Source organism: Carassius gibelio, chromosome B21 (genome assembly GCF_023724105.1).
Source record: "Carassius gibelio isolate Cgi1373 ecotype wild population from Czech Republic chromosome B21, carGib1.2-hapl.c, whole genome shotgun sequence".
Lineage (NCBI taxonomy): Eukaryota > Metazoa > Chordata > Actinopteri > Cypriniformes > Cyprinidae > Carassius > Carassius gibelio.
In genome coordinates this window covers 15,526,751-15,550,384 of record NC_068416.1, presented here as the reverse complement: position 1 = coordinate 15,550,384, position 23,634 = coordinate 15,526,751, and the positions used below count along the sequence as shown (strand labels likewise).

The window sequence follows — 23,634 nt, the reverse complement described above, 5'->3', positions numbered from 1 at the left end:
GCGCTCACAGTTTTGGAAAGTGAGAGTGCAGTGAACACACGGGGCATTCTTCTGTTTGTCCATAAAGTTTGTGAGCACTTGGATGCCCGCTTCCCTGAAAATAAGCTCAAAGAGTGGGCTGCGTTTGAGCCGGACACGTTGGATCATGCAGTTGGTGAATTTGATCATGGCCTGAATGACGTGAACAGTCTGGCGAAGAAGTTTGAAGCGCTTATGGATGAAGCAGACGATTCGGCCCCGGGGCGCATTTGTCAACAATACAACGAATTCAAGTTCATGGTTAATGAAAAAAGGAAAATTGGACTGCTCAGATCATTTTCTGAGATTGTAACCTGGTCGCTGAAAAGTGAGCATTTTCCAGATCTGGCAAAACTTATTGACAGTTGTGGCACATTCCAAGCATCCAGCGCCGACTGTGAATGCGGTTTCAGTCTAATGAATGCCATTAAGACAAAATCGCGCAACCGTCTTGAAGTTTTCCATTTGGACCAACTGATGAGAATTAAATCAAGGCAAAAAGAGGGTCCTATAGACCTTGACAAGGTCTACAACCACTGGAAAGGGGCCAAAGACAGACGAGAGAAGATTTGAGGTAGAAATGTATTTCCAGTATTTTCAATTAGACCTATTAGGCCTAATATAGATCAAAGTGATCTTGATTACTGCAACAACATTTTGACATAATTATGTTTAGTCATTGAATCATTTAGGTTAATTCTGTTTACGCAGTTGTTTAATGTAAAAATTATTTTGTGTTTTGAAGAGAAATGATGTTTCTCTTTTGGTTAACCTGTTTTTCAGATGCTGTTCTTTGGAGAGATGTGTCTTCTATAGGCCTGCAGACAAGAGGAGCCACATAGCCAGATAGGCCTATCATCCTCAATGAAATTCAAATAACATGTTTTGTAACCTAGTGTGTTGCACTAGTTTGTTGCAGTTATTACATTTTTTACATAGGCTACCTTTAGGAAAATTTACACCATGTCAATTTAATAGGCCTATTATTGTTAAGCACTGCATTAGCATTTTTCTTTCAATCAAATTGCACTTAAATGTTGTACCTGCTGAGAAATGACTAAACATCTTGGATACTTTTATTTTTTTTTTAAATATCATTATCAGTCATAATAACCAGTGAACCAGTCATAATAACCTATCTAAACCTTATTGAAACCTTATCAACCAAAGATCCTTTCTAAACTGTTCAACTAAACTGACTGGTAAAACACCATCATTAAAATCTTCCCAAAGTCCAACTTATAAAGGATATTGAATAAATATCAACCTTGTAAATATATTGATGCATTTGCAGTCATCTCTTTGGCTAACGCAGGCTCGTAGTCATTTTCAGCAGGTCGTGTGGTTGCAAATTGCTCACAGTACTGAAATGTGCGCTCAGAAAAAAAAGAATTTGCTCAGTGCTGACAAAAATTAGAGGGAACATTGAGTGGCACCTCTGGACAAATGCTTGAGCGGAGGGGACCATGACTTCAGATTCCAGACTAGGAAAAACTGGTGGCTGGTAACCTAAGCTGCACTGAAACGGAGAGAGGCCCGTGGCTGACACTGGTAACGAATTATGAGTGTACTCCACCATAGAGAGTTGTTGACTCCAGGAAGAAGGATTCTTGGAGACCAAACATCGCAACGTCCTCTCTAAATCTTGGTTGGCTCACTCAGACTGCCCGTTACTCTGGAGATGATAACCCGAAGACAGACTAACCGACGCTCATAGCAACTTACAAAATTATTTCCAAAATTTGGATATAAATTGACATCCCCTGTCAGAAACCACATCTAACGGGAGGCCATGTAGCCGAAAGACGTGATCTAGGACAGTGACTGCTGTCTCCTTGGCTGTCAGTAATTTGGGCAAGGGAATGAAATGTGCCGACTTCGAGAACCGGTCCACTACAGTCAAAATGACCGTCATGCCATTAGAGGGCGGGAGGGCGGTGACAAAATCTAGTGCGATGTGGGACCAGGGTCTCAAAGGGACAGACAGTGGTTGAAGGAGCCCATCAGGAGGTCAGTTAGATGACTTACCACTGGCACAAACTGAGCAAACCAAAATAAAATCGTGGACGTCACAAGCCAGAAGTGGCCACCAGAATCATTGTTTAACTAACCCATTGGTTCGGCTCATCCCTGGATGACAAGCAATGTTAGAGCAGTGACCCCACTGAATGACTTCGGACCTTAACTCCTCCGGCACAAATAAACGATTTGGTGGGCAACCGGACGGAGGCGTTACCCCTTCTAAGGCCGTCTTGACCTTCAACTCGACCTCCCATAGTGCTGAGACAACAACTTTTTTGTCAGGTAATATACACTCGGGAGTCACCGGGCGGGCGGAGGGATCAAAAAGACGTGATAAAGAATCGGGTTTGACATTTTTGGAACCTGGGCGGTACGATAGAAATCAAAAACGTATAATCAAAACGACAGAAAAAAAGTGCCCACCGAGCCTGCCTGGAATTAAGTCTTTTGGCAGTTCTAATTTACTCTAAATTCTTATGATCGGTCCAAACAATGAAAGGTACTCCTGAACCTTCCAACCAGTGACGCCACTCCTCTAAAGCTAATTTGACGGCAAACAATTCTCTGTTACCAATGTCATAATTGCATTCAACAGGAGATAAGCGATTGGAGAAAAACGGGCATGGATGCATCTTATCGTCCAAGGCAGCACGTTGGGACAGCACTGCTCCTACCCCCACCTCTGATGCGTCGACCTCCACCACGAACTGCCATGTGGGATCAGGGGCCACAAGGATGGGAGACGAAACAAAGCGGCTCTTGAGGTTGGTGAACACAGTCTCGGCTGCATCCGACCACCTGAACGGAGTACTGGGGGAGGTCAAGGCCATCAGAGGTGAGGCTAGTTGGCTGAAATTGCGAATGAAACACCGATAGAAATTGGCGAACCCCAGAAACCGCTGTAGGGCCTTACTTGAAATCTGGAGGTGTCTGTTGTGAGTCTGTTGCCAGTTTTCCTAATACAGATGGCTACAGCTGTATACTCGTAACCGTAGATAGAGAGAGAGAGAGAGAGAGAGAGATGCATTTGCTAAAATCTGTGCCTATACTGTGGATTATCTGGACACATGTGAGCCTCCTGTCTCACTCGTCCACCTCACAATCCTTCTGTGGTGAGTTTGAATCTCAGTTCTTCCACTGCTTTAGAAATTCAATTCACCTGAGTCTAAGGGGAAGTTGTGGCTTAGTGGTTAGAGAGTTTGACTCATAACCTGCTCCAGGTGTGTGTGCGTGCGTGTGTGTGATTGCGTGTGTGTGCGTGCGTGTGTGTGCGTATGTGTGTGTGTGCGTGTGTGTGCGTGTGCACACTTTGGATGGGTTAAATGCAGAGCACGAATTCTGAGTATGGGTCACCATACTTGGCTGAATGTCACTTTCACTTTCTATGACTCAGGGGCTGCAGGAAATTTCATTGATGCTAGTTTTGCAAGGACTCATACTATTCCTCTTGTTCCCTGTGTATCTTATTTGGCAGTGCCAGTGATAGATGGCTGTCTGCTAGGCACCAGGCAGATTAAATTCACCACAAAGGACATTTAATTAGGCAACTGGAGCTTTTCACACTGAATCTATCCCCCTCTTCATATTTCAATCTCCACAAACCCCTATCATCCTGGCACTTCCTTGGCTAGAGGAGCACAACCCCTCTATCTCATGGTCCGAAGGACAGATTAATCAGTGGTCAGAGTACTGCCATCAGAATTGTCTCAACGCTACCCCAGTCAGAAAGGCGAGGGATCTCACATCTGTATTTCAACTCCCTGCTGAATACCACAGTCTCACCAAGGCCTTCAGTAAGATCAAAGCTTCCCAACTACCTCCTCGTAGAACAAGTGACTGTGCCATCAATCTCCAACCTGTTTTACATCCTCCCAAGGCAAGGGTTTTTCCCCTATCTCATCCTGCAGCTGAGGCTATGAAGTCATATATTGAAGAGGAACTTTCCAAAGGTTTTATTAGACCATCCACATCAACTGCCTCTGCTGGGTTCTTTTCGTTAAAAAGAAAGATGGAGGTCTTCATCCCTGGATCGATTATTGAGGACTCAACATCACAGATGAATGGAACATCACTTTCTCTACAACAACTGGCCACTATGAGTATCTTGTTATGCTGTTCAGGCTTTACAAAAGGCCTTCAGTTTTCCAGGCCTTCATCAATGTGTTCAGAGACATGTTATATCCCTGGGTCATAGTTTAAATTGAAAACATCTTAATTTACTCAGATTCATGTGAGGATCATGTTAAGCAGTTTTTGGCGGTCTTACAATGTCTCATCAACCACCAGCTATATGCCAAATCCGAAAAGTGTGAGCTTCACCAGGAGACAGTCTTAATCTTTCCTCAGGTAAGTCATCAGTTTGGGAGGGGTAGCCATGGATGACAAGAAGGTATGAGCCATTGTCAACTGGTCTCAACCTGCCACTTTAAAAGAACTGCAACAGTTTCTAGGATTTTCCAACTTCGATCGGATATTCATTTGTAACTTCAGCACAGTAGCAGCTCTTATGACTTTTATGATTAAGAGGGCTACCCAATGCCTCAAATGGTCCTCAGCAGCCTGTTCCACATTTCAACCCAAAGATATGCCTGCCTCACAGGGTCACACTACTATCCTCACAGTTATTGATCACTTTTCCAAAGACTGCCACCTGATCCCTCTACCCAAACTACCCAATGCTCTTGAGACAAGAGTCCTCTATAACTACGTGTTCAGGTATTACGGCCTTCCTGAGGACAAGTTCTCTGATTGGGGCCCTCGGTTCACCTCTCGTGTATGGTCAGCTTTCTGCCAAAAACTCAAAATCAATGTCAGTCTCACCTCCGAGTATCACCCTCAGTTAAATGATCAGGTGCAACGCCTCAATCAAGAACTCACTCGATTCCTCCGAACATACTGCCATCATAATCATTCTGACCGGAGCACTATTCTCATGCTCCAGGGAACCATCAGAACTTCCTGCCGTCAATTCATGGCTGCAACGAAGCGAGGAGACATGGAATGAGGCTGATGTTCATCTCCAAAGAGCAGTTCATCAAACAAGGGAACAAGCTTATCGCCATTGGCGCACCAATCCCAACTATCAGCCGGGTCAATTGGTCTGGTTGTCCAGTCAGGATCTTCAACTCCGGTTACTTTGCAAGAATCTTAGTCCCAGGTACATGGGTCCATTCAAAATTCTTAGACAAATAACTCCTGTTTTATTCTGTTTGACTCTGCCTTCCCATTATCATATCTCAAACACTTTTCATGTCTCTTTGCCCAATCCCTCTGGTGGTCTGAGAGGAGTGGAGGACCAGGAGGAGTCTGGTGACAAGATGGTTCCTCTCATAGATGGCGAGGAGGCATACCAAGTTCAGGAGATTCTGTACTCTCTTCGCCAGGGCAGAATGATCCAGTACTTAGTGGACTGGGAGGGGTATGGTCTGGAGGAATGGTCCTGGGTCAGTGCAGAAGATATATTCTGGATCCTCTCTTAAATGCGCCATAAAGTCAATAAACCACTCTCTAAGTGAGTGATCGCTAAGTTACGCCTCCATCAGATGACAGGTGCGTCAGAGCGGACATCACGAGCAGTCACGAGACAGAGCCAGAATTAAAATAAACTATCTTTGGCCTATCTTTTACTTAATTTTTTGTGGATCGTCTCATTTTGTTTGTGACACTGTACGCTGCAAAACCATGCCGTTTCTTTACTACCAAGACGCAGTTTCTGAGCATGAGTTATTCCATAACCGACACAAACAATACTGACCCTGAAGAACTGAAATGTAAACAAAGGAAATATCATCCATAATACAACGCTATTGCTTCATTGAACTAAATGTGCTCTATGAGATGCCATTCAGTGGACCCTTACCTTTCTAACTAAACCGGGATTTACAGCTGTGGATGTGTTTATGACTCTTTATTATGACGAATCTGGTATGTACTGCTTTTTCATTCTTCATGTTTTGATGTGTACTGCTTACACAAATCTAGCAAATGCATTCTTTATAAGCCTTCCATCGAAAAACAGCAATCTGTTGTCGATGCTTGAGGCTTGAGTCTTGAGTCTTTATAATGAAATATAGTTTGTCAAGATTAAATTTGTTTCATTTAATCTATTCGTAAACACTGACACAGGCGAGTTTAGGGGTGTTGAGGACACGGGTGTCTGGTTGCAGGCTAAGAGGTTTTAATACAATGTTAGAATAAAATATGATCAATCAACGAAAAATCATTAGATTTCACAATAAGTCATGTTGGACTAATTTAAACACTTTCATGTCATAATTTAAATACGTCATCATAACGCATTAATTATGCATGGCATATGCATTTAAAATAGTTTTTCCCATTTATGCGCTCTTAAAGTATCATTTCTAATAAAATGAGTGAAAAAAGAAAATGATCAGGGGCACAAGGCAGGAACGACACAAAGAAGAGGAGCAGAATAATATCAATTTAGAGATAAAAATCACTTGTTAACGACTGTGTATTAGACTGTGACATTTATGTAGTATTTTGACATTTTTTAGAACATCGTAACTGACAACACTAACACTGTTAGCTAGCTGGCTAACATGTAGAAATAAAATACAAAATGTAGCCTTTATGTTGTCTGTTAGACTAAAAACATTTCATATTGCTCATATTTCCCCGTTATTGTAATAATTACTTTTCACTGTGCATAGTTGTGGGAGTAGCTCATTTCAGGTCTCTTCAATAAGCTATTTTATCAGATTCACTCATAAAAAACCTATAGGCACTTCAACATCTCCATTTATTTATTATCACAATTTATTTACTAATGTTAATACTCAGTATTTATGTTATGTTATGTTATATTATAGTAAAGTTTTGACAAATCTAGTGTTATCAAATGTGTCTCTGGTTACCATGGAACCAAAGGCCTGTTGGCCTTCTTCAAGTGTTAGTTGGATTTCGGGGGAATGGGTCCATAGACCCTTTGGCTAGATGATGGGGTGTTAGATTTTATTTGTTAAATAAAACAAATAGTTGTGTGTCTGATTGGTCCAAATGCTACATCTGTCTGCCGCCTACCTCGACCCTGATCACAAACTTTGTTTATGAATCTGCCCAGCTTTCGTTGCATCTAACGCCAGTTACTGATTTATGCCTGTAAGCTAATAAAGCTACACATGAATCCTAACGCCACTGTCTCCTCATTACGCAACCAAGCCATTAACACAACCAAATTGCATTTTTTACATTTATTCCTCAAAATCAGTCTTCTGATAGATGTGGCAGTATTTATTGTCTGTGGCACTATTGTGATGGACAACATACTTAGATTATACTTAGATTTGTAGTGTGGACTCGGCTATTTCTTTACTTTGATTTACATTATGAAATGTTGTCAGGTTTTACACAAATCAATTACGAAGATATTTTGAAATTCATGTAAATTTTCAGTTCACTCTAATTGATTTGATGACAATGTAATTTTAATGAAGAATTTTGTATTAAATGACTTTCACTTTAAAATCCCACTCTACGTAACTCTTAACCCCCACCCACAAACACTCTTTCCCCATCTCCCTCTTTCATTCAGTCCCTCTAAAACTTTTACAGCTATATAAGTTCACAATTGGGAGCAGGTAGAAGGCTGATATCTGACTCATTCACGGCAGAAAGGCAACACATTTGTGTCTGAGGTCTGTTATGTCTTGCAAACTTTTAATTCCTCTCTAATTCATGAAACTGAAAGGTAGAAAAATGTTCATTGGGCAGGATCATGAGTTTAACTGCACGATTTATACTGTATGTTCTCATCAGTATTGTTTCTCTGTTTCTTGTCTTTCAGCTCATGGCAGATTCCAATGGAACAATTGGGGATGTGCCTTTCATTCATGAGCAATTCTTTAAGCTGGATATTGATGCTGCTATCAGCACTGAAACTGCAGTGGCTGTGTTAACATCTCTTTTCTTCTGTTTTGTAAACTGTGTGATGCTCTTTGCTTTAAAAAGCAAGCGCATATTCCAGGAGACGCCTCGCTACATTCTTTTTGGCCACATGCTTATGAATGACTCTGTGCTTTTGCTGGTCACAACTATTATGTACATAGTAGTTCTTTGTTTTCTTCCAATACCTAAATCTATTTGCACTCTGTTAGTCTTTATATCATACTGTACTTTCTTTAACACTCCTCTGACACTAGCACTAATGTCTCTGGAGCGGTACATTGCAATCTGCTTCCCTCTGAGGCACTGCAACATCGCCACACCAAAAAGGACTGGAATCGCCATAGGAATCATCTGGTTTCTCAGTTCTATCAATATTATAGCTGACATTATTCTTGCTTTAAGTGTCAACCCCAATTATTTAGCAGATATTGCATTCTGCACACTAGAGAAATTGTTTATAGCCAAATGGCAGGTAGATAAATCTCAAGGGTTTGATGTTTTTTATTTCGTGTCTGTTGCAGTGATCATAATTTTCACATACATTAGCATTATGATGGCAGTCAAGTCTGTTTCCTCTGATAAAGATTCTGCTAAGAAAGCTCTCAAAACGGTGCTATTGCACTTGATTCAGCTGGGACTGTGTCTCACCTCTTTCCTGTATGCAACAATAGAGAGAACACTATACACAGTGATTGGAAGTGGCTCTTCACTCTTCATAAATCTGAGATATATAAATTATCTTCTTGTTCTTATTCTGCCACGCTGCCTCAGTCCTCTGATCTATGGTATGAGAGATGAAGCTGTGTGGCCCTTATTTAAATATTTTTTCTGCTATTGTTCAGGCAAAGTTAAGCCCTCTGTTACAATACATTAATTGTATGGTATGAGAAAACAAAACATTAATTGTATGGTATGAGAAGATATGCAATAATAATTTGATATGCAAATGGTAATATCAAAAGGATGTTTATTAAAGTATAGTTCTGTATATGTAAATATAAAACATAATTTATGTTATTATAGTATTATATATATATTGTTTGGCATAAGGACTGTGATTTTCAAATGTTTCAGAAGTACTGTGGACTAATGCTGTAAAAAAATTTCTATTTATTTTTCATGCTTTCTTTTTTTTCATATTCCATCATACAGAAGCAGTTGTTGACAAGTTATAACATGCCTGGCAACATGCCTGGGAACACTCTTGCAAAATAAAAATAAAAACGAATAATGAAAAGCAGGAGTGCAACATTCTATATAATCTTCATAAAATGTATGCACACACTCACTTTTATGAACTTGTACACTTAAAGTGAGACTCATTTAGAGTTTTCATATCTACAAACTACACACATTCATATATTAATGACACACTCTTATCTGAGCTTTTGTTAGAAAAGCAGTGTATCATATTATTATATATACAATGATCTGAAAACAGTTCAGCAATGATTTTTTGAATATTTACATTTTGTCTGTAGAGTTGAGCATGCTTATACTATGTAACCTTGAATAACTTGTACAAATAAATAAATAAATAAATGTTAATTCTACAGTAATATAACTACAATAAAGCTTCCAAAATCTGAGCCATGTGAAGTATTTTATCACAGACATTAAAGGGGTCATATGACATTGCTAACAAGCACATTATGTTGTGCATTTGGTGTAATGCAATGTATTTATTCTCTTTAGTTCTATTTAGTCTTTTGAGGTTAAAAAATTACATTCTTTTTCACATAATGTACATTGTTGCTCCTCTATGCCTCGCCTGTGACGATCGTGCACCAGGAAAACACAAGGAGAGGGAGAGATCCAATTCCAGGTACGTTTTATTTACGAAAAGGGTAATCCAAAACAAAAAGTCCAAGCAGACAAACAAAACAAGGACTAGGGGGAGGGACGGAGGGCCAGAAAACACGATACACAGAGACAGGAGAAACATTTAGAATGGGGAACAGAGACAAAACAACCAGATAAAATAGCAAAATAGAGACAAGACACCCAGGTAAAATGGGAAGACAGAGACAAGAGAAGTGTAACGCAAACCAGGGAGTCCAGGAGGGTGGTGGACCGGCGGAGGATCAGGGGGAGGGACGGAGCGCCAGGTCCAAAGAAGGAAACAGACAGAAAAACAAAAGAAAACAAAAACATAAGTCCATGAAGGACATCACGTGATGCCCACCAGGGCGGAACAGAAGACCACCACAACCATGTGGTCAAGGCAGAAGCCCTCCAGGGTGGAGCAGAAGACCACCACAACCGTGTGGTCAGGGCGGAAACCTCCCAGGGCGGAGCAGAAGACCACCACATCCTTGTGGTCGAGTCCAGAGTCCCCCAGGGTGGAGCAGAAGACCACCACATCCTTGTGGTCGATGCCGGAGTCCCCCAGGGCGGAGCAGAAGACCACCACAACTGTGTGGTCAGGGCGGAGCAGAAGACCACCACATCCTTGTGGTTGATGCCGGAGTCCCCCAGGGCGGAGCAGAAGACCAACTCATCCTTGTGGTTGAGGCCGAAGGACCCCAGGGCGGAGCAGAAGACCACAACATCCGTGTGGCCAGACCAACGGGAGGACGAACCTCTTGTAATCCTATTGTGTTTCTACTGGATTCCAGAAGATCGGTGCTGACTTGACTCTGCTCATGAAGATTATTGGTGACTTGCATTTGTTCGTGAAAATCCCCGGTGACTTGACTCAGTCCTTGAAGATCACCGGTGACTTGACTCAGTCCTTGAAGATCACCGGTGACTTGACTCAGTCCTTGAAGATCACCGGTGACTTGACTTGACTCTGAAAGGTCAACGGTGACTAGCCTTGTCTCTGGAAAGACCATGGTAGCTACTCCTGACTCTGGAAGGTCAAAGATGACTAACCCTGACTCTGGAAGGTCAACGGTGACTAACCCTGACTCTGGAGGGTCGACGGTGACTAACCCTGACTCTGGAGGGTCGACGGTGACTACCCCTGACTCTGGAGGGTCGACGGTGACTACCCCTGACTCTGGAGGGTCGATGGTGACTACCCCTGACTCTGGAGGGTCCACGAACACCTGACTCGACTCTGGAGGGTCAACAGGAACTAGCCCTGACTCTGGAAGGTCAACGGTGACTAACCCTGACTCTGGAAGGTCGACGGTGACTAACCCTGACTCTGGAGGGTCGACGGTGACTAACCCTGACTCTGGAGGGTCCATGAGCACCTGACTCGACTTAGGAGGGTCCACGAGCACCTGACTCGACTCTGGAGGGTCAACCGGAACCTGACTCAACTCTGGTAAGTCAATGGACACTTGACTCGACTCAGTCTTGGGAATCTCTAGGATTTTTGACAGCCTGGAGAAATAATCCAAAAATGTCACTGCTGCCATCTTGGGCGTTGGCGCGGAGCTGGTGGCCATCTTGCACTGTGGCGTTGGACTGGTGGCCACTTTGTGCTGTGGCGCTGTGCTGGCGTCCATCTTGCCCCTTGGCGCTGGGTTGGCAGCCATCTTGTGCTGTGGCACTGGACTGGCGGTCATCTTGTGTGTTGGTGCTGAGCTGGCGGCGATCCTGCATTGTGGCACTGGACTGGTGGCCACTTTGTGCTTTGGCGCTGTGCTGGCGTCCATCTTGCCTCTTGGCGCTGGATTGGCAGCCATCTTGTGCTGTGGCGTGGGGCTGGCTTCCATCTTGCCTCGTGGTGCTGGGTTGGCGGCCATGCCGCGCAGCGGCGCTGGGTTGGCGGCTATTTTGTGCAGCTGCACTGGACTGGCGGCCATCTTGCACAGCAGCGCTGGCTCAGCCGATTTACGTCTACTCTGCCCTCTCTGTCCATAATGGGGAAACGTCGGCTCCCATCCGCACCCCGGGTCAACGGGAGACCACAGTGGAGATCGCTGCCGGACCTCCTCACGACTGCTTACTCTGGAGCGACCTCCCCTGGTTCCACAGAACACAACATGGCGAGTACCCTCAAAGCCATTTCTCTCTGGCTGGGGAGGAAATTGGATCAGACATACCGCTGGATCTCGTGACGATCGTGCACCAGGAAAACACAAGGAGAGGGAGAGATCCAATTGCAGGTACATTTTATTTACAAAAAGGGTAATCCAAAACAAACAGTCCAAGCAGACAAACAAAACAAAAGAGGGAACCGAATGGAACGGAAAGGGAACTCGGAGGACGAGATAGCAAGGCTAAGTCTCGGGAGACGAGAACATAGGTAACACGAAGGGTAAGGACTCCATACAAACAACAGGGAAAGACAGGTATTTTTAAGGAGACTAATGACAATAGATTGCCTGCACCTGGTGCAATTAATTGGAGTGCAATTACTGTGAAGACAGGACCAGACTAGAGGAATTATAGTGCCTATGGTGAAGTGCCTAAGGAGAAGTGAGCTCACTAGTGGACACCCAGGTAAACAGAGACTGACAGTGTGACATCGCCTTTCTGAAACGTGTTGATTTTTACAAAGCTCATTGTTCTGAAAATCAAGGTGTACGCTGATTGGTCAGCTATCCTGTGCATTGTGATTGGCTGAATACCTCAAGGGTGTGACAGAAATTTTATGCCCCTTAAAATACTGTGATGCCATCTTCTGGCATGGTGAGACAAAATCAATAAAACCCATTACAAACGAGGCATTTGTTGCATCCAGTGGGGACATAATTACTGATTATAATCGCGTAAACATAAAACCATGTCTGCCTTTGTGATTAGAGAAACGACAAACAAGCTACAATACTACAGTGAGTTTAAAAGCTATGCCTTCTTTCTTTGCGTGAACATTTGGGCAGTGTTTTGCAAATCTTCCCACCAGGTGACAAAGAAAAATATTGCAATTTTAGTTGTTTTTTTAGTAAAAGCTATGCAAAAACCAGGGAATAGAGCAAAATTGCTTTATCTTGCTTCAACTTTTTACTTATATTTTGTTATACCAGTGTGGTTCTGTCTGCCACAGTGAGTATCCGTCTCAGATGTCATGTCTATGAACCTTTGGCTGAACGTCTGATGCATATCACACAAAACTGGAAACCCTTTAGGAGTTTCAAAGTCATCATTGGATTGGGGTTGTTCTAATTCTACCATTTTGATTGTTTTATTAATGTCTACCCACCCCAACCCTAAACCTACCCCTAACAATTATGCAAAAATAGTAACTTGTAAGATGTGAAAAATTATACTATATTGAGATGTGCATGCCTAGTAGTTTTTGTTGTATCAATTCCATCTTTCACCTTAGATTGGTTGAATTATACGGGAGATGTGGGTTGCATTCTTTTTTAGCACTCCACCTGGAAGCAAAAATGCTGCCAAACCCTCTCATAGAAGAAGAAACTCACTGTGTTGATGATCATTGCTTAATGATCAACTAAATACTGGATTTTCAAAAGTCCTGACCAAGAAGGCCTTAGTCTGTTGGCTAATATTCATCATGTTTGCATATAAAGACTGTAGAACAGTGGTCAGCAACAGGCGGGACGCAATCATATCTGGCCCAACAGCCAGATTATTTTGATAGTGGTTGGTTCTGAAAAAGCAATTATACCTTTGTAATTCTGACAACCATGTTATTAGCTTGTCATGTGGTAGGACAAAAAAAAAAAAAAAAAAGTTGGCACTCTAGGTGTTCCAGTAAGCCACTTTGAAACTCTCCTGATATTTTGTTTCTTTTCTTTAATTATACGTTATAAACAGAAATGTGATATTTGAAACATATGGAAATATTTTAGACATGGAGTGGTGTTTCTTCAGACACACCTGGGAACTAATTAAACCATACAAGGGAGACAGAAACTGGGTCACAGGGGCAAAAACACACAAAGAGTCCAGGGGTGTGACATTACTCCCTCCTACCGGTAGGTGCATCCTCACATCGTATAAACAGAGGGGAGGAATGGGTGGGAACTTGGGAGGAGGTTCTGGTGGAGGACGGAGTACCGGTAGGGGGCCAGCAGACAGGGACCACAGAGGAAAGAGCCAGGGAGGAGACAATGGAGGGAGGAGCCAGGAGGTATCTGGAGCAGGAAGAAGCCCAGCAGGACCCAGGCCACAGCCATAATGGCCCAAGGTGGAGCCGAAGGTGGGAGGACCCATGGAGGAGGAATGGCCACCGACTCCAGGGGGCCGACCCACAGCAGCGGAGCAGAAGCCCGAGGAGGAGAGCCAAAGAGCCAGGGTGATGGGGAGATCCGGAGGTCCTAGGTGGAACTGATGGCTCTGGTGACCGACGCAGAGATGTGGATCCAGAAGGCTGCGATGGAGCCAGAGCAACAGAGGGCTGAGGTGGAGCCGAGGGGATGAAGGAGCCTGACGGAGCCAGAGGAGTGGAGTCCTGAGGCGTAAGATGGTCAACACCAGACCAAGGTGGAGCTGGAAGGACGAGGGAGCCAGGTGGAGCTTGTGGACTGCCTGGCCATGGCGAAGAGGAGGGAGCTAGGAGCCATGTTGGAGCCAAAGATGGTGGGCTGACGACGAGCAGAGGGGCTGCCAGATGACAGCGGTGGAGGAGGCATTTTGGAGGATTCTTAATAGGAATGAGCACTGGAGTGAGCTCTGGGGCTGGAGCCCTTCCTGGGCTTAACTAGGGATCAGGAGGCCACCCGGAGTGGACCTCCATGGGGCAGATGGTGAGAGGTGACCTCACCGGAGTCCACTCCACAAATGTGGCGAATTCATCCCAAGGACCATTTTCAGACGACACCTCTCTGCACACAGTGTTGAGGCTTGCATTATAGAACACGCTTTGTCCGGGTAGGTGGTGAGATGGGCTAGCAACAGGAACTACCTCGTGTGGTCCTTGAGAGAACATCCTTTCTGCTTCAGCAGGAGGAGGAGGAATTCAGGGTAAAGGAGGGGATCCATGGACACAAAACTACAGAGACAAAAAAAAGTACTGAGGAAAACCAGAAAATAAACAGGGGAGACATGTAACTTAAACTTTTTTAGGTCGGGTCTTCAGTCACGATACTGTGCCGGAAGGAACAAGGAGCCAACGATAATCGAAAGAAGACTCTTTATTAATCCAACACAGGGTACACATGAGGAAGACACACATATGTAACTGGTAGACCCAATAAAAACAGACTGAAAGGACATGGCTTATAAAGATGAGATAATTGGGGAAACACAGGTGCATGGAATAACTAAGGGTGTACTCACACTAGCCAGTTTGAACCGTGCCCGAGTGCGTTTGACCACCAAAGCGCGGTTCGTTTGACTAGTGTGAGTGCTCCAAACCATGCCCGGGCGCGGCTCGATTAGCCGGCCCTGGCCCGCTTGGAAGAGGTGGGCCAGGGCACGGATCAGTTGGACTTGGGCGCGGTTCGCATGCAGTGTGAGCGCTAACCGTGCCGGAGAACGGAAAAGGACGCTTTGCATCACGGTTTTGCGACGCTCCAAAACCAACATGGCAGGGAAAGGGTCGCTTTGGTCTACGGCAGAGGTGCAAAACGCATAAAAACTAAAAACTGCAAAGTCCTTGCTGCACTTCAGCTGGTACCTTGCAAACATCCTCATACGAACAGCACAATTACGTGAAAATGTTCGCGCCACTAAGGCGACACATCTGTTTAACAACAGGCTGTGAGAGGGCTGTGGACCAAACAACACAAAATTATCCACAAAGAAAACAGAGCGATGCACTCCATTGTGTCCAAAGAGCGCCGCTCTTCCTGTTTATCCCGAAACCGTCGCACCATAAAGACGTAAGCGTGCTCCGGCACGAAAGCTGAAACCCTATATGTGAGTGCAGGCCAGAGGGGGAGTGGGGAGGGGGGACAATCGTACTCGGGCCTGGTTCATGGCAACCGTGCCTAGTGTGAGTACACCCTAAATTAACATGGACATGGAACACATGTGGAGGGGAAACACCTGGGGACTAATTAAACCATACAGGGGAGACAAAAATTGGGTCACAGGGGGAAAAAAAACATAAAGAGTCCAGGGGTTTCATAGAACTATAATCTAGCATTCAAAAGATTAAATAATTAAGTTTAAGTATGTCATTTTCCATTGTATGTATGCACAAAATTGAAATGATAGGTATTGGTATGCTAATTATACAAACTAGCTAGCTAACTAGCTGGCTAACATGTTCAAATAAAATACAAAATGTAGCCTTTATTTTGTTGCCTTTGTTGTCTGTTAGACTACTTGAGGCATTTCATAATGCTCATATTTCCCTTTATTGTAATAAGTACTTTTCACTGTGCATAGTTGTGGGAGTAGCTCATGTCAGGTCTCTTCAATGAGCTATTTTATCAGATTCACTCATAAAATACCTATAGGCGCTTCAAAATCTTGATTTATTCATGATCACAATTTATTTACTACTTATTTATGTTAATAGTTATCAGTTTTTATGTTATGTTATATTATAGTAAGCTTTGAAAACTCTGCATTTTCATATTTGTTTTTAGTGGGGAGTGGGGGACGGGGGCGTAAATCTAAAATCTTGCCTAGGGCACCAACAGAGCCTGGGTCGGCCCTGCTAGGTGATCTATCATAAGCATGCATAAAACAGTCAAATTCAACAGACAATATGCAAGAACACCAATATTATACACCAAATATGACCTGAAGGATATGGGTGTTTATTCAAAGAAATGTTTTCTTATTAATTTATTAGAGAAGAGTCCCTTTTTAAGGCCATTATGTGTCTGTTTTAGAGAGGCTTGTGTAAGAGTTGATTTGCCAGCATTCCTTTGAGCCATAAACTAGTGTTATCAGATAGTGTGTCTCTTGTTACCATGGAACCAAAGGCCTGTTGACTTTTTTGAGGTGTTAGTTGCATTTCAGGGGAATGGGTCTATAGACAGACCCTTTGGTTAAATGAGGGGGCGTTAGATATTATTTCTTAAATATAACAAATAGTCGTTTGTCTGATTGGTCCAAATGCTACATCTGTCTGCCGCCTTCCTCGACCCTGATCACGAACTTTGTTTATGAATTTGCCCAGCTTTCATTGGATCCAATGCCAGTTACTCATTTATGTCTGTATGACCTGCCTTGTGAACTAATAAAGCTGCACATGGATCATTGAAGTGTGAACTCTGCCATTTCTTTATTTTGATTTACATTATAACATGATCATCAGGTTTTACACAAATCAAATACTAAGATATTTTGAAATTCATGTAAATTTTCAGTTAACTCTAATTGATTTGAGGACAATGTAATTTTAATGAAGAATTTTGTATTAAATTACTCTCACTTTAAAACCCCACTCTATGTAACTCTTAACCCCCTCCCACAAACACTCTTTTTCCCCATCTCCCTCTTTCATTCAATCCCTCTAGAACTTTTACAGCTATATAAGTTCAGAATCGGGAGCAAGAAGAAGGCTGATGGGCAGACGGGCAACACGTTTGTGTTTGAGGTCTTGCAAACTTTTAATTCCTCTCTAATTCATGAAACTGAAAGGTAGAAAACATTCATTGGGCAGGATCATGAGTCTAACTGCATGATTTATACTGTATGTTCTCATCAGTATAGTTTCTCCGTTTCTTGTCTTTTAGCTCATGGCGGATTCCAATGGCACAATTGGGGATGCGTCTTTCCTTCATCCACAAGTCTTTAAGCTGGATATGGATGCTGCTACCAGCACTGAAACTGCAGTGGCTGTGTTAACATCTCTTTTCTTCTGTTTTGTAAACTGTGTGATGCTCTTTGCTTTAAAAAGCAAGCGCATATTCCAGGAGACGCCTCGCTACATTCTTTTTGGCCACATGCTTATGAATGACTCTGTGCTTTTGCTGGTCACAACTATTATGTACACAGTAGCTCTCTGTTTTCTTCCAATACCTAAATCTATTTGCACTCTGTTAGTCTTTATATCATACTGTACTTTCTTTAACACTCCTCTGACACTAGCACTAATGTCTCTGGAGCGGTACATTGCAATCTGCTTCCCTCTGAGGCACTGCAACATCGCCACACCAAAAAGGACTGGAATCGCCATAGGAATCATCTGGTTTCTTAGTTCTATCAATATTATAGCTGACATTATTCTTGCTTTAAGTGTCAACCCCAATTATTTAGCAGATATTGCATTCTGCACTCTAGAGAAATTGTTTATAGCCAAATGGCAGATAGATAAATCTCAAGGATTTGATGTTCTTTATTTCGTGTCTGTTGCAGTGATCATAATTTTCACATACATTAGCATTATGATGGCAGTCAAGTCTGTTTCCTCTGATAAAGATTCTGCTAAGAAAGCTCTCAAAACGGTGCTTTTGCACTTGATTCAGCTGGGACTGTGTCTCACCTCTTTCCTGTATGCAACAATAGAGAGAACACTATACACAGTGATTGGAAGCGGCTCTTCACTCTTCATAAATCTGAGATATTTAAATTATCTTGTTGTTCTTATTCTGCCACGCTGCCTGAGTCCTCTTATCTATGGTATGAGAGATGAAGCTGTGTGGCCCTTATTTAAATATTTTTTCTGCTATTGTTCAGGCAAAGTAAAGCCCTCTGTTATCATACATTAATTGTATGGTATGAGAGGATATGTAATAATAATTTGATATGCAGATGGTAATATCGAAAGGATGTTTATTAAAGCATAGTACTACATATATATATATAAAATAAAATAAAGAAATTATCTAATGTTTTACCCATTTGTGTTTGTTTGGCATATGGACTGAGATTTTCAAATGTTCCAGAAGTACCGTGGACTAATGCTGTATGCAAATGCATTAGAGCTCACTCTAAAATCACATTATAATTAAACCTGTTAATGCCCTCAAGTAATAAGCAAACTCTGAGATTAATTTATTCTATGCCAAATATTTAAGATTTTTTTTAAATATCAGTGATGTACACATATTATATTTATTTTTCATGCTTTCTTTTTCTTTTTCTTTCTCTTGCAAAATAAAAAAAACTAGAAAAAAAACGAATAATGAAAAGCAATAGAGCCACATACTATATAATCTTCATGAAATGTATGCATACAATCTATTTTATGCACTTGTACACTGTTAAAGTGAGACTTTTTGTATTTTGTATCTACAAACTCCACACATTCATAACTTTATAACCCACTCTTATTTGAGCTTTTGTTTGAAAAGCAGTGTATCATATTATTATATATAGACAGTTTCAACTGCAACAATATAAACAAACGTTACTGCGCATGCGTGCGTTTGGGGCCCTAACCTTACTTCCGGTAGACTTCCAAATAGAATCAATAACAACAGCCAAGTCCCTCTACGGTAGATATTGTTTTGATAACAAACAAAATATGTTTGCTGGGTAAATCAGGCGGACTTAATGAAAATGCTAAATCATTCTTTGCCAGCAGGAGATGCTTTAAAGCGTGAGAAATAGAAGTTTCCCCAGTAACAACTGTTAACAAAGCAGAGCTACGCTCCTAAAAACTCCTTTATCAGGCATATAACATGCAAGTCTTCCTTCAGAAATACAGTGATATAAAAACACCTGTGCCTTATAATAAATGTACATATAAATGTAAGGAATTATTATTATTATTATTATTATTACGTGCTTATGTTTATTCAATGGAGCCTTTTGGATAAGCGTTTAGTTTTAAAATCGTGGCGAGTCTCCACAAATAAATAAATGTATGGGAACTGGAAACACACCCCACAGCACAACTACCTGAGCCCAACTTCAGTCTACTCATCACCTTAACTTTAACTGCTTTTGTAGACAGCACTGCTAGCCAGACCAATATACACAACACAAACCAGAAGTTAACATAGGGCCAGGCGTGTGCGCCCGATGAAACCTTCTAGACAATGATCTGAAAACAGTTCAATGATGATTTGTTGAATATTAACATTTTGTATGTAGAGTTGAGCTTTTTAATATTATGTAACCTTTTATAACTTGTACAAATAAATAAATAAATGCTAATTCTACAGTAAAATAACTATAATAAAGCTTCCAAAATTTAATATTCATAATTTTCAAATGTGTTTATGCGGTTTAAGGTTCAAAAATTACATTAATTTCACATAATGTACATCATTGTTGCTCCTCTATGTCCCACCTTTCGCAAACGTGTCGATGTTAACAAAGCTCATCGTTCTGAAAAGCAAGGTGTATGCTGATTGGTCTGCTATCCAGTGTGTTGTGAATGGCTGAATACCTCAAGCGTGTGACAGAAATGTTACGCCCATTAACATACTGTGATGCCGTCTCACAGCATGGAGAGACAAAACCAATGAAACCCATTACAAACGAGGCATTTGTTGCATCCAGTGGGGAAATAACTACTGATTATAATGACTTAATGGAGTTAATTGGTATTAACAAAGGTTCTGGAGCAGGGGCACACCCCAAACAATCACCCGACTTCTAAAAACCTCCATTTATACTCTTATATACCCACCTCCTACCGCACTGCTAGTCTCCTTCTCTCGAAGGACAGATGGACTCGCCTGGTCTGGACGGCGCTCTGTTCGATTCAATATCACAGTTGACACTTGAGGATCACCTCTCATCATCCCAATTGCAGTCTCCTTCCGAGCGGTCGCGCACATTCCGGGCCACAAATGTCTACTCCCCGGCTCATCTCAGTACCTCAGGTGGAGCATTATTAAAACCACAACTAACACCACCACCACCATGGCGGCGCCCCAGGTGGATGATCCTGCAGCTAACAGCACCACCACAGCAGCGCCTCAGGTGGACAATCCCACAGCTAACCGCACCACCATAGCAGTGCCTCAGGTGGACGATCCCACAGTTAACAACAGTACCACCATGGCAGCGCCTCAGGTGGACAATCATTCAGCTAACAACAGCACCACCACGGCAGCGCCTCAGGCGGACGAGCCCGCAGCTAACTGCACCACCATGGCGGCGCCTCCAGTGGATTACAACAATATCACCGCTTACCAATTCAGGCTAGATCTGTCAGTTCGCATGCGTAGTCCTAAGAGAATGTCTAAGACCACTGCCTGTTTCTATAGCAACTGGGACGCTTCTAATGGCAACTGCAGTGATGCGCTGACTTACTGATCAGCTCTTTCATTCGGAAGGAAAGGCTTCCTGAAATTGAGCAACCTTATTGAGCATTGAATATTCTATGGTGTTTTCTCACACATATCAGCCGGTCTTTTTCAACCTTCAAATCTTCTATCCATTCTCTCCCTCCCTCCCTCCCTCCCTCCCTGCATCTTGCAACACACCACACTCACACACACCCTTTCATCCCAACATTCCTTCTGCCACCCTGCCTTCAGCCCTTAATAGTAATACAACCCTTGCATCTGTAATAATTCTCAACAGCTATTTTAGAAAGTTTTAGGCCTAAATATATTGTAGAGACAGTACCCCCACCCTGAGTCTCTCTGAGCCAACAATTCAAGATGCCCTGATCAACCTGACCATCATCCCATTCCCTCGACCCCTTCATCCGAATTTCTTGACTCCTTCATACTCTTTCTACTCTTCCCCAGTTTCATAGCTTGTTTGTGGCGTGGTCCTAGCTAGTTAAACGTAGTTAATTGGTATTAACAATGGTTCGGGAGCAGGGGCACACTCCAAAAAATAACCTGACTTCTAAAAACCTCCATATATGACGGGCCACCTCATACCACACTGGTCTTGTTCTCTCGAACCCACCCTTCCCTCCCTTTCTCATCCATTCAGCCAACCTTATACCACATTATATTTCTATAATATTATAATTATAATTTCTATCATTAATTTCTAATAAAAGCTATGCCTTCTTTCCTTGCGTGAACCTTTGGGTGGTGTTATGCAAATCTTCCCACATGGTGACGTAGAAAACACTGCAAGTTCAGTTGTTTAATCATTTTCACACACATGCGCACTCTTTAAAAACATATAAAAGCTAAACAACGTTAGCTTGTTTTCAGAACCTCATTTATGATAAAAATTATTTCAGTTATTTGTCACATGCAACATTAAAAATGTAAAAGACTCACAGATTATCATGAGTTTTGTTGTCTTTAGTCAAGTTGCACCTCTCGTGCCCTGTTTAGACACTGTTTTGGTGTTTACATGACTACATGAAACGTATTTTTTAGTAAAAGCTATGCAAAAACCAGGGCGTAGAGAAATTTCTTTATCTTGCTATAACTTTTTACTTATATTGTTTTGTTATACCCACGTGGTTCTGTCTGCCACGGTGAGTCTCAGCATCAGACGTAACGTCTATGGACCTTGGCTGAACGTCTGATGCATATCACACAAAATTGGAAACCCTTATGGAGTTTCAACCCTTATGGATGCAGCAAAAACAGGAAGCTTACATAAAATAAAATGTTCTACCTATTTGATTGTGTTTTATTAATGTCTACCCCTACCCCAACCCTGAACCTACCCCTTACAATTATGCAAAAATAGTAACTGTTGTACAATGTGTGAAAAATTATGCTATATTTATGTTCACATGCCTAGTAGTTTTTGCTGTAGTATCACTTCTATCTATAAACTCAGATTGGTTGATTTATACAGGAGATGTGGGTTACATTCTTTTTTCCACGTTCCATCTGGAAGCAAAAATGCTGCCAAACCCTCTTATGGAAGAAACTCACTGTGTTGATGATCATCGCTTAATGATCAACTAAATGTTGGATTTTCAAAAGTATGTGAAATAATTAAAAGTTTGCGGCATAGAATCTTTAAAATAACAGTCTGTTAACAGTCTAACAGTTAACAGTTAACAGTCTGTTATTGTTGGGTAATTTTGATGCTCTTAAATAAGACACAAAATTAAAAAATATTAGTTGCCTTACCTGTAAGTAATCATTTGAATGGCCCGCCCAAGAAGGCCTTAGTCTGTTGGCTAATCTTCATCATGCCTATATAGATTGTAAAACAGTGGTCAGCAACAGGCGGCCTGCGGGCCAAATCTGGCCCGCTAGCAATAATATCTGGACCACAGCCAGATTATTTTGATAGTGGCTGGTTCTGAAAAAGATCTGTCATGACTACAACAGTTACTTAAAATCAGAGTATGTGAACGGAGTGTGTGGAGTGGAGCGGTGTGATTTTGAATGGAGCGAGGAATGGATTTTTTAAAAGTCGGAGTGTGGTTTTCACTTGCTCCAAGAGCGTCTGCCACGAGTACAATTCATGCCAACGCCCCATAATATACTGTAACTGCATATTTAGAAAGAATTCACATGTTAAACATATTTAGCTAGCTTGATAGAGAAGGATCACTCAAATCAGAAAGAATGTGAAGGTTATGATAACGGCAATGAACATGAGCAGGAAGTTATAGTTCTCAAGGAATTTGTTCCTTGTCAATACTGAATATTTTCAGCTAGAAGAATGATTTAAACAAGTACTACAACACTAATTCACACAATCGCTCTCTCAATAATACATTCAAACAAATGTAATACAGTTCTACTTCATCTGTATTTGATTTTGAATGAGCAGAAATCTGCAAGAAATGCATCAATCCGTAGGTAAAGTAACTGATGAAAACTTAGTTATTTTGATCAAAAACATTTACACAGCAAAAAGCAGCAATTACACTTTTTTTTTTAATTCTGACAACCATGTTATTAGCTTGTCGTGTGGTAGGAAAAAAGTTTACACACTAGTGTTCCAATAAGCCACTTTGAAACTCTCCTGTTATTTTGTTTCTTTTATTTTTTCTTATACGTTTTGAAATATTTTAGACATGGAATGGTGTTTCTGCGAGGATTGGAGTAGGAGCGGGAAGTAGTGAACCCAAAGCTG

General features: G+C 42.0%; 2 protein-coding genes across 2 annotated transcripts; both read left to right on the top strand.

The window, feature by feature from the left end:
* The first annotated feature begins 7,806 nt into the window (after positions 1-7,806).
* Positions 7,807-8,824, top strand: LOC127985363 (odorant receptor 131-2-like). Its single transcript, XM_052587352.1, has one exon. The coding sequence runs from the start codon at positions 7,853-7,855 to the stop codon at positions 8,822-8,824; it is 972 nt and encodes a 323-aa protein (XP_052443312.1). The 5' UTR covers positions 7,807-7,852.
* An 8,632-nt stretch (positions 8,825-17,456) lies between these two features.
* Positions 17,457-18,428, top strand: LOC127985413 (odorant receptor 131-2-like). The gene has a single exon (XM_052587419.1). The coding sequence runs from the start codon at positions 17,457-17,459 to the stop codon at positions 18,426-18,428; it is 972 nt and encodes a 323-aa protein (XP_052443379.1).
* Positions 18,429-23,634: the final 5,206 nt, after the last annotated feature.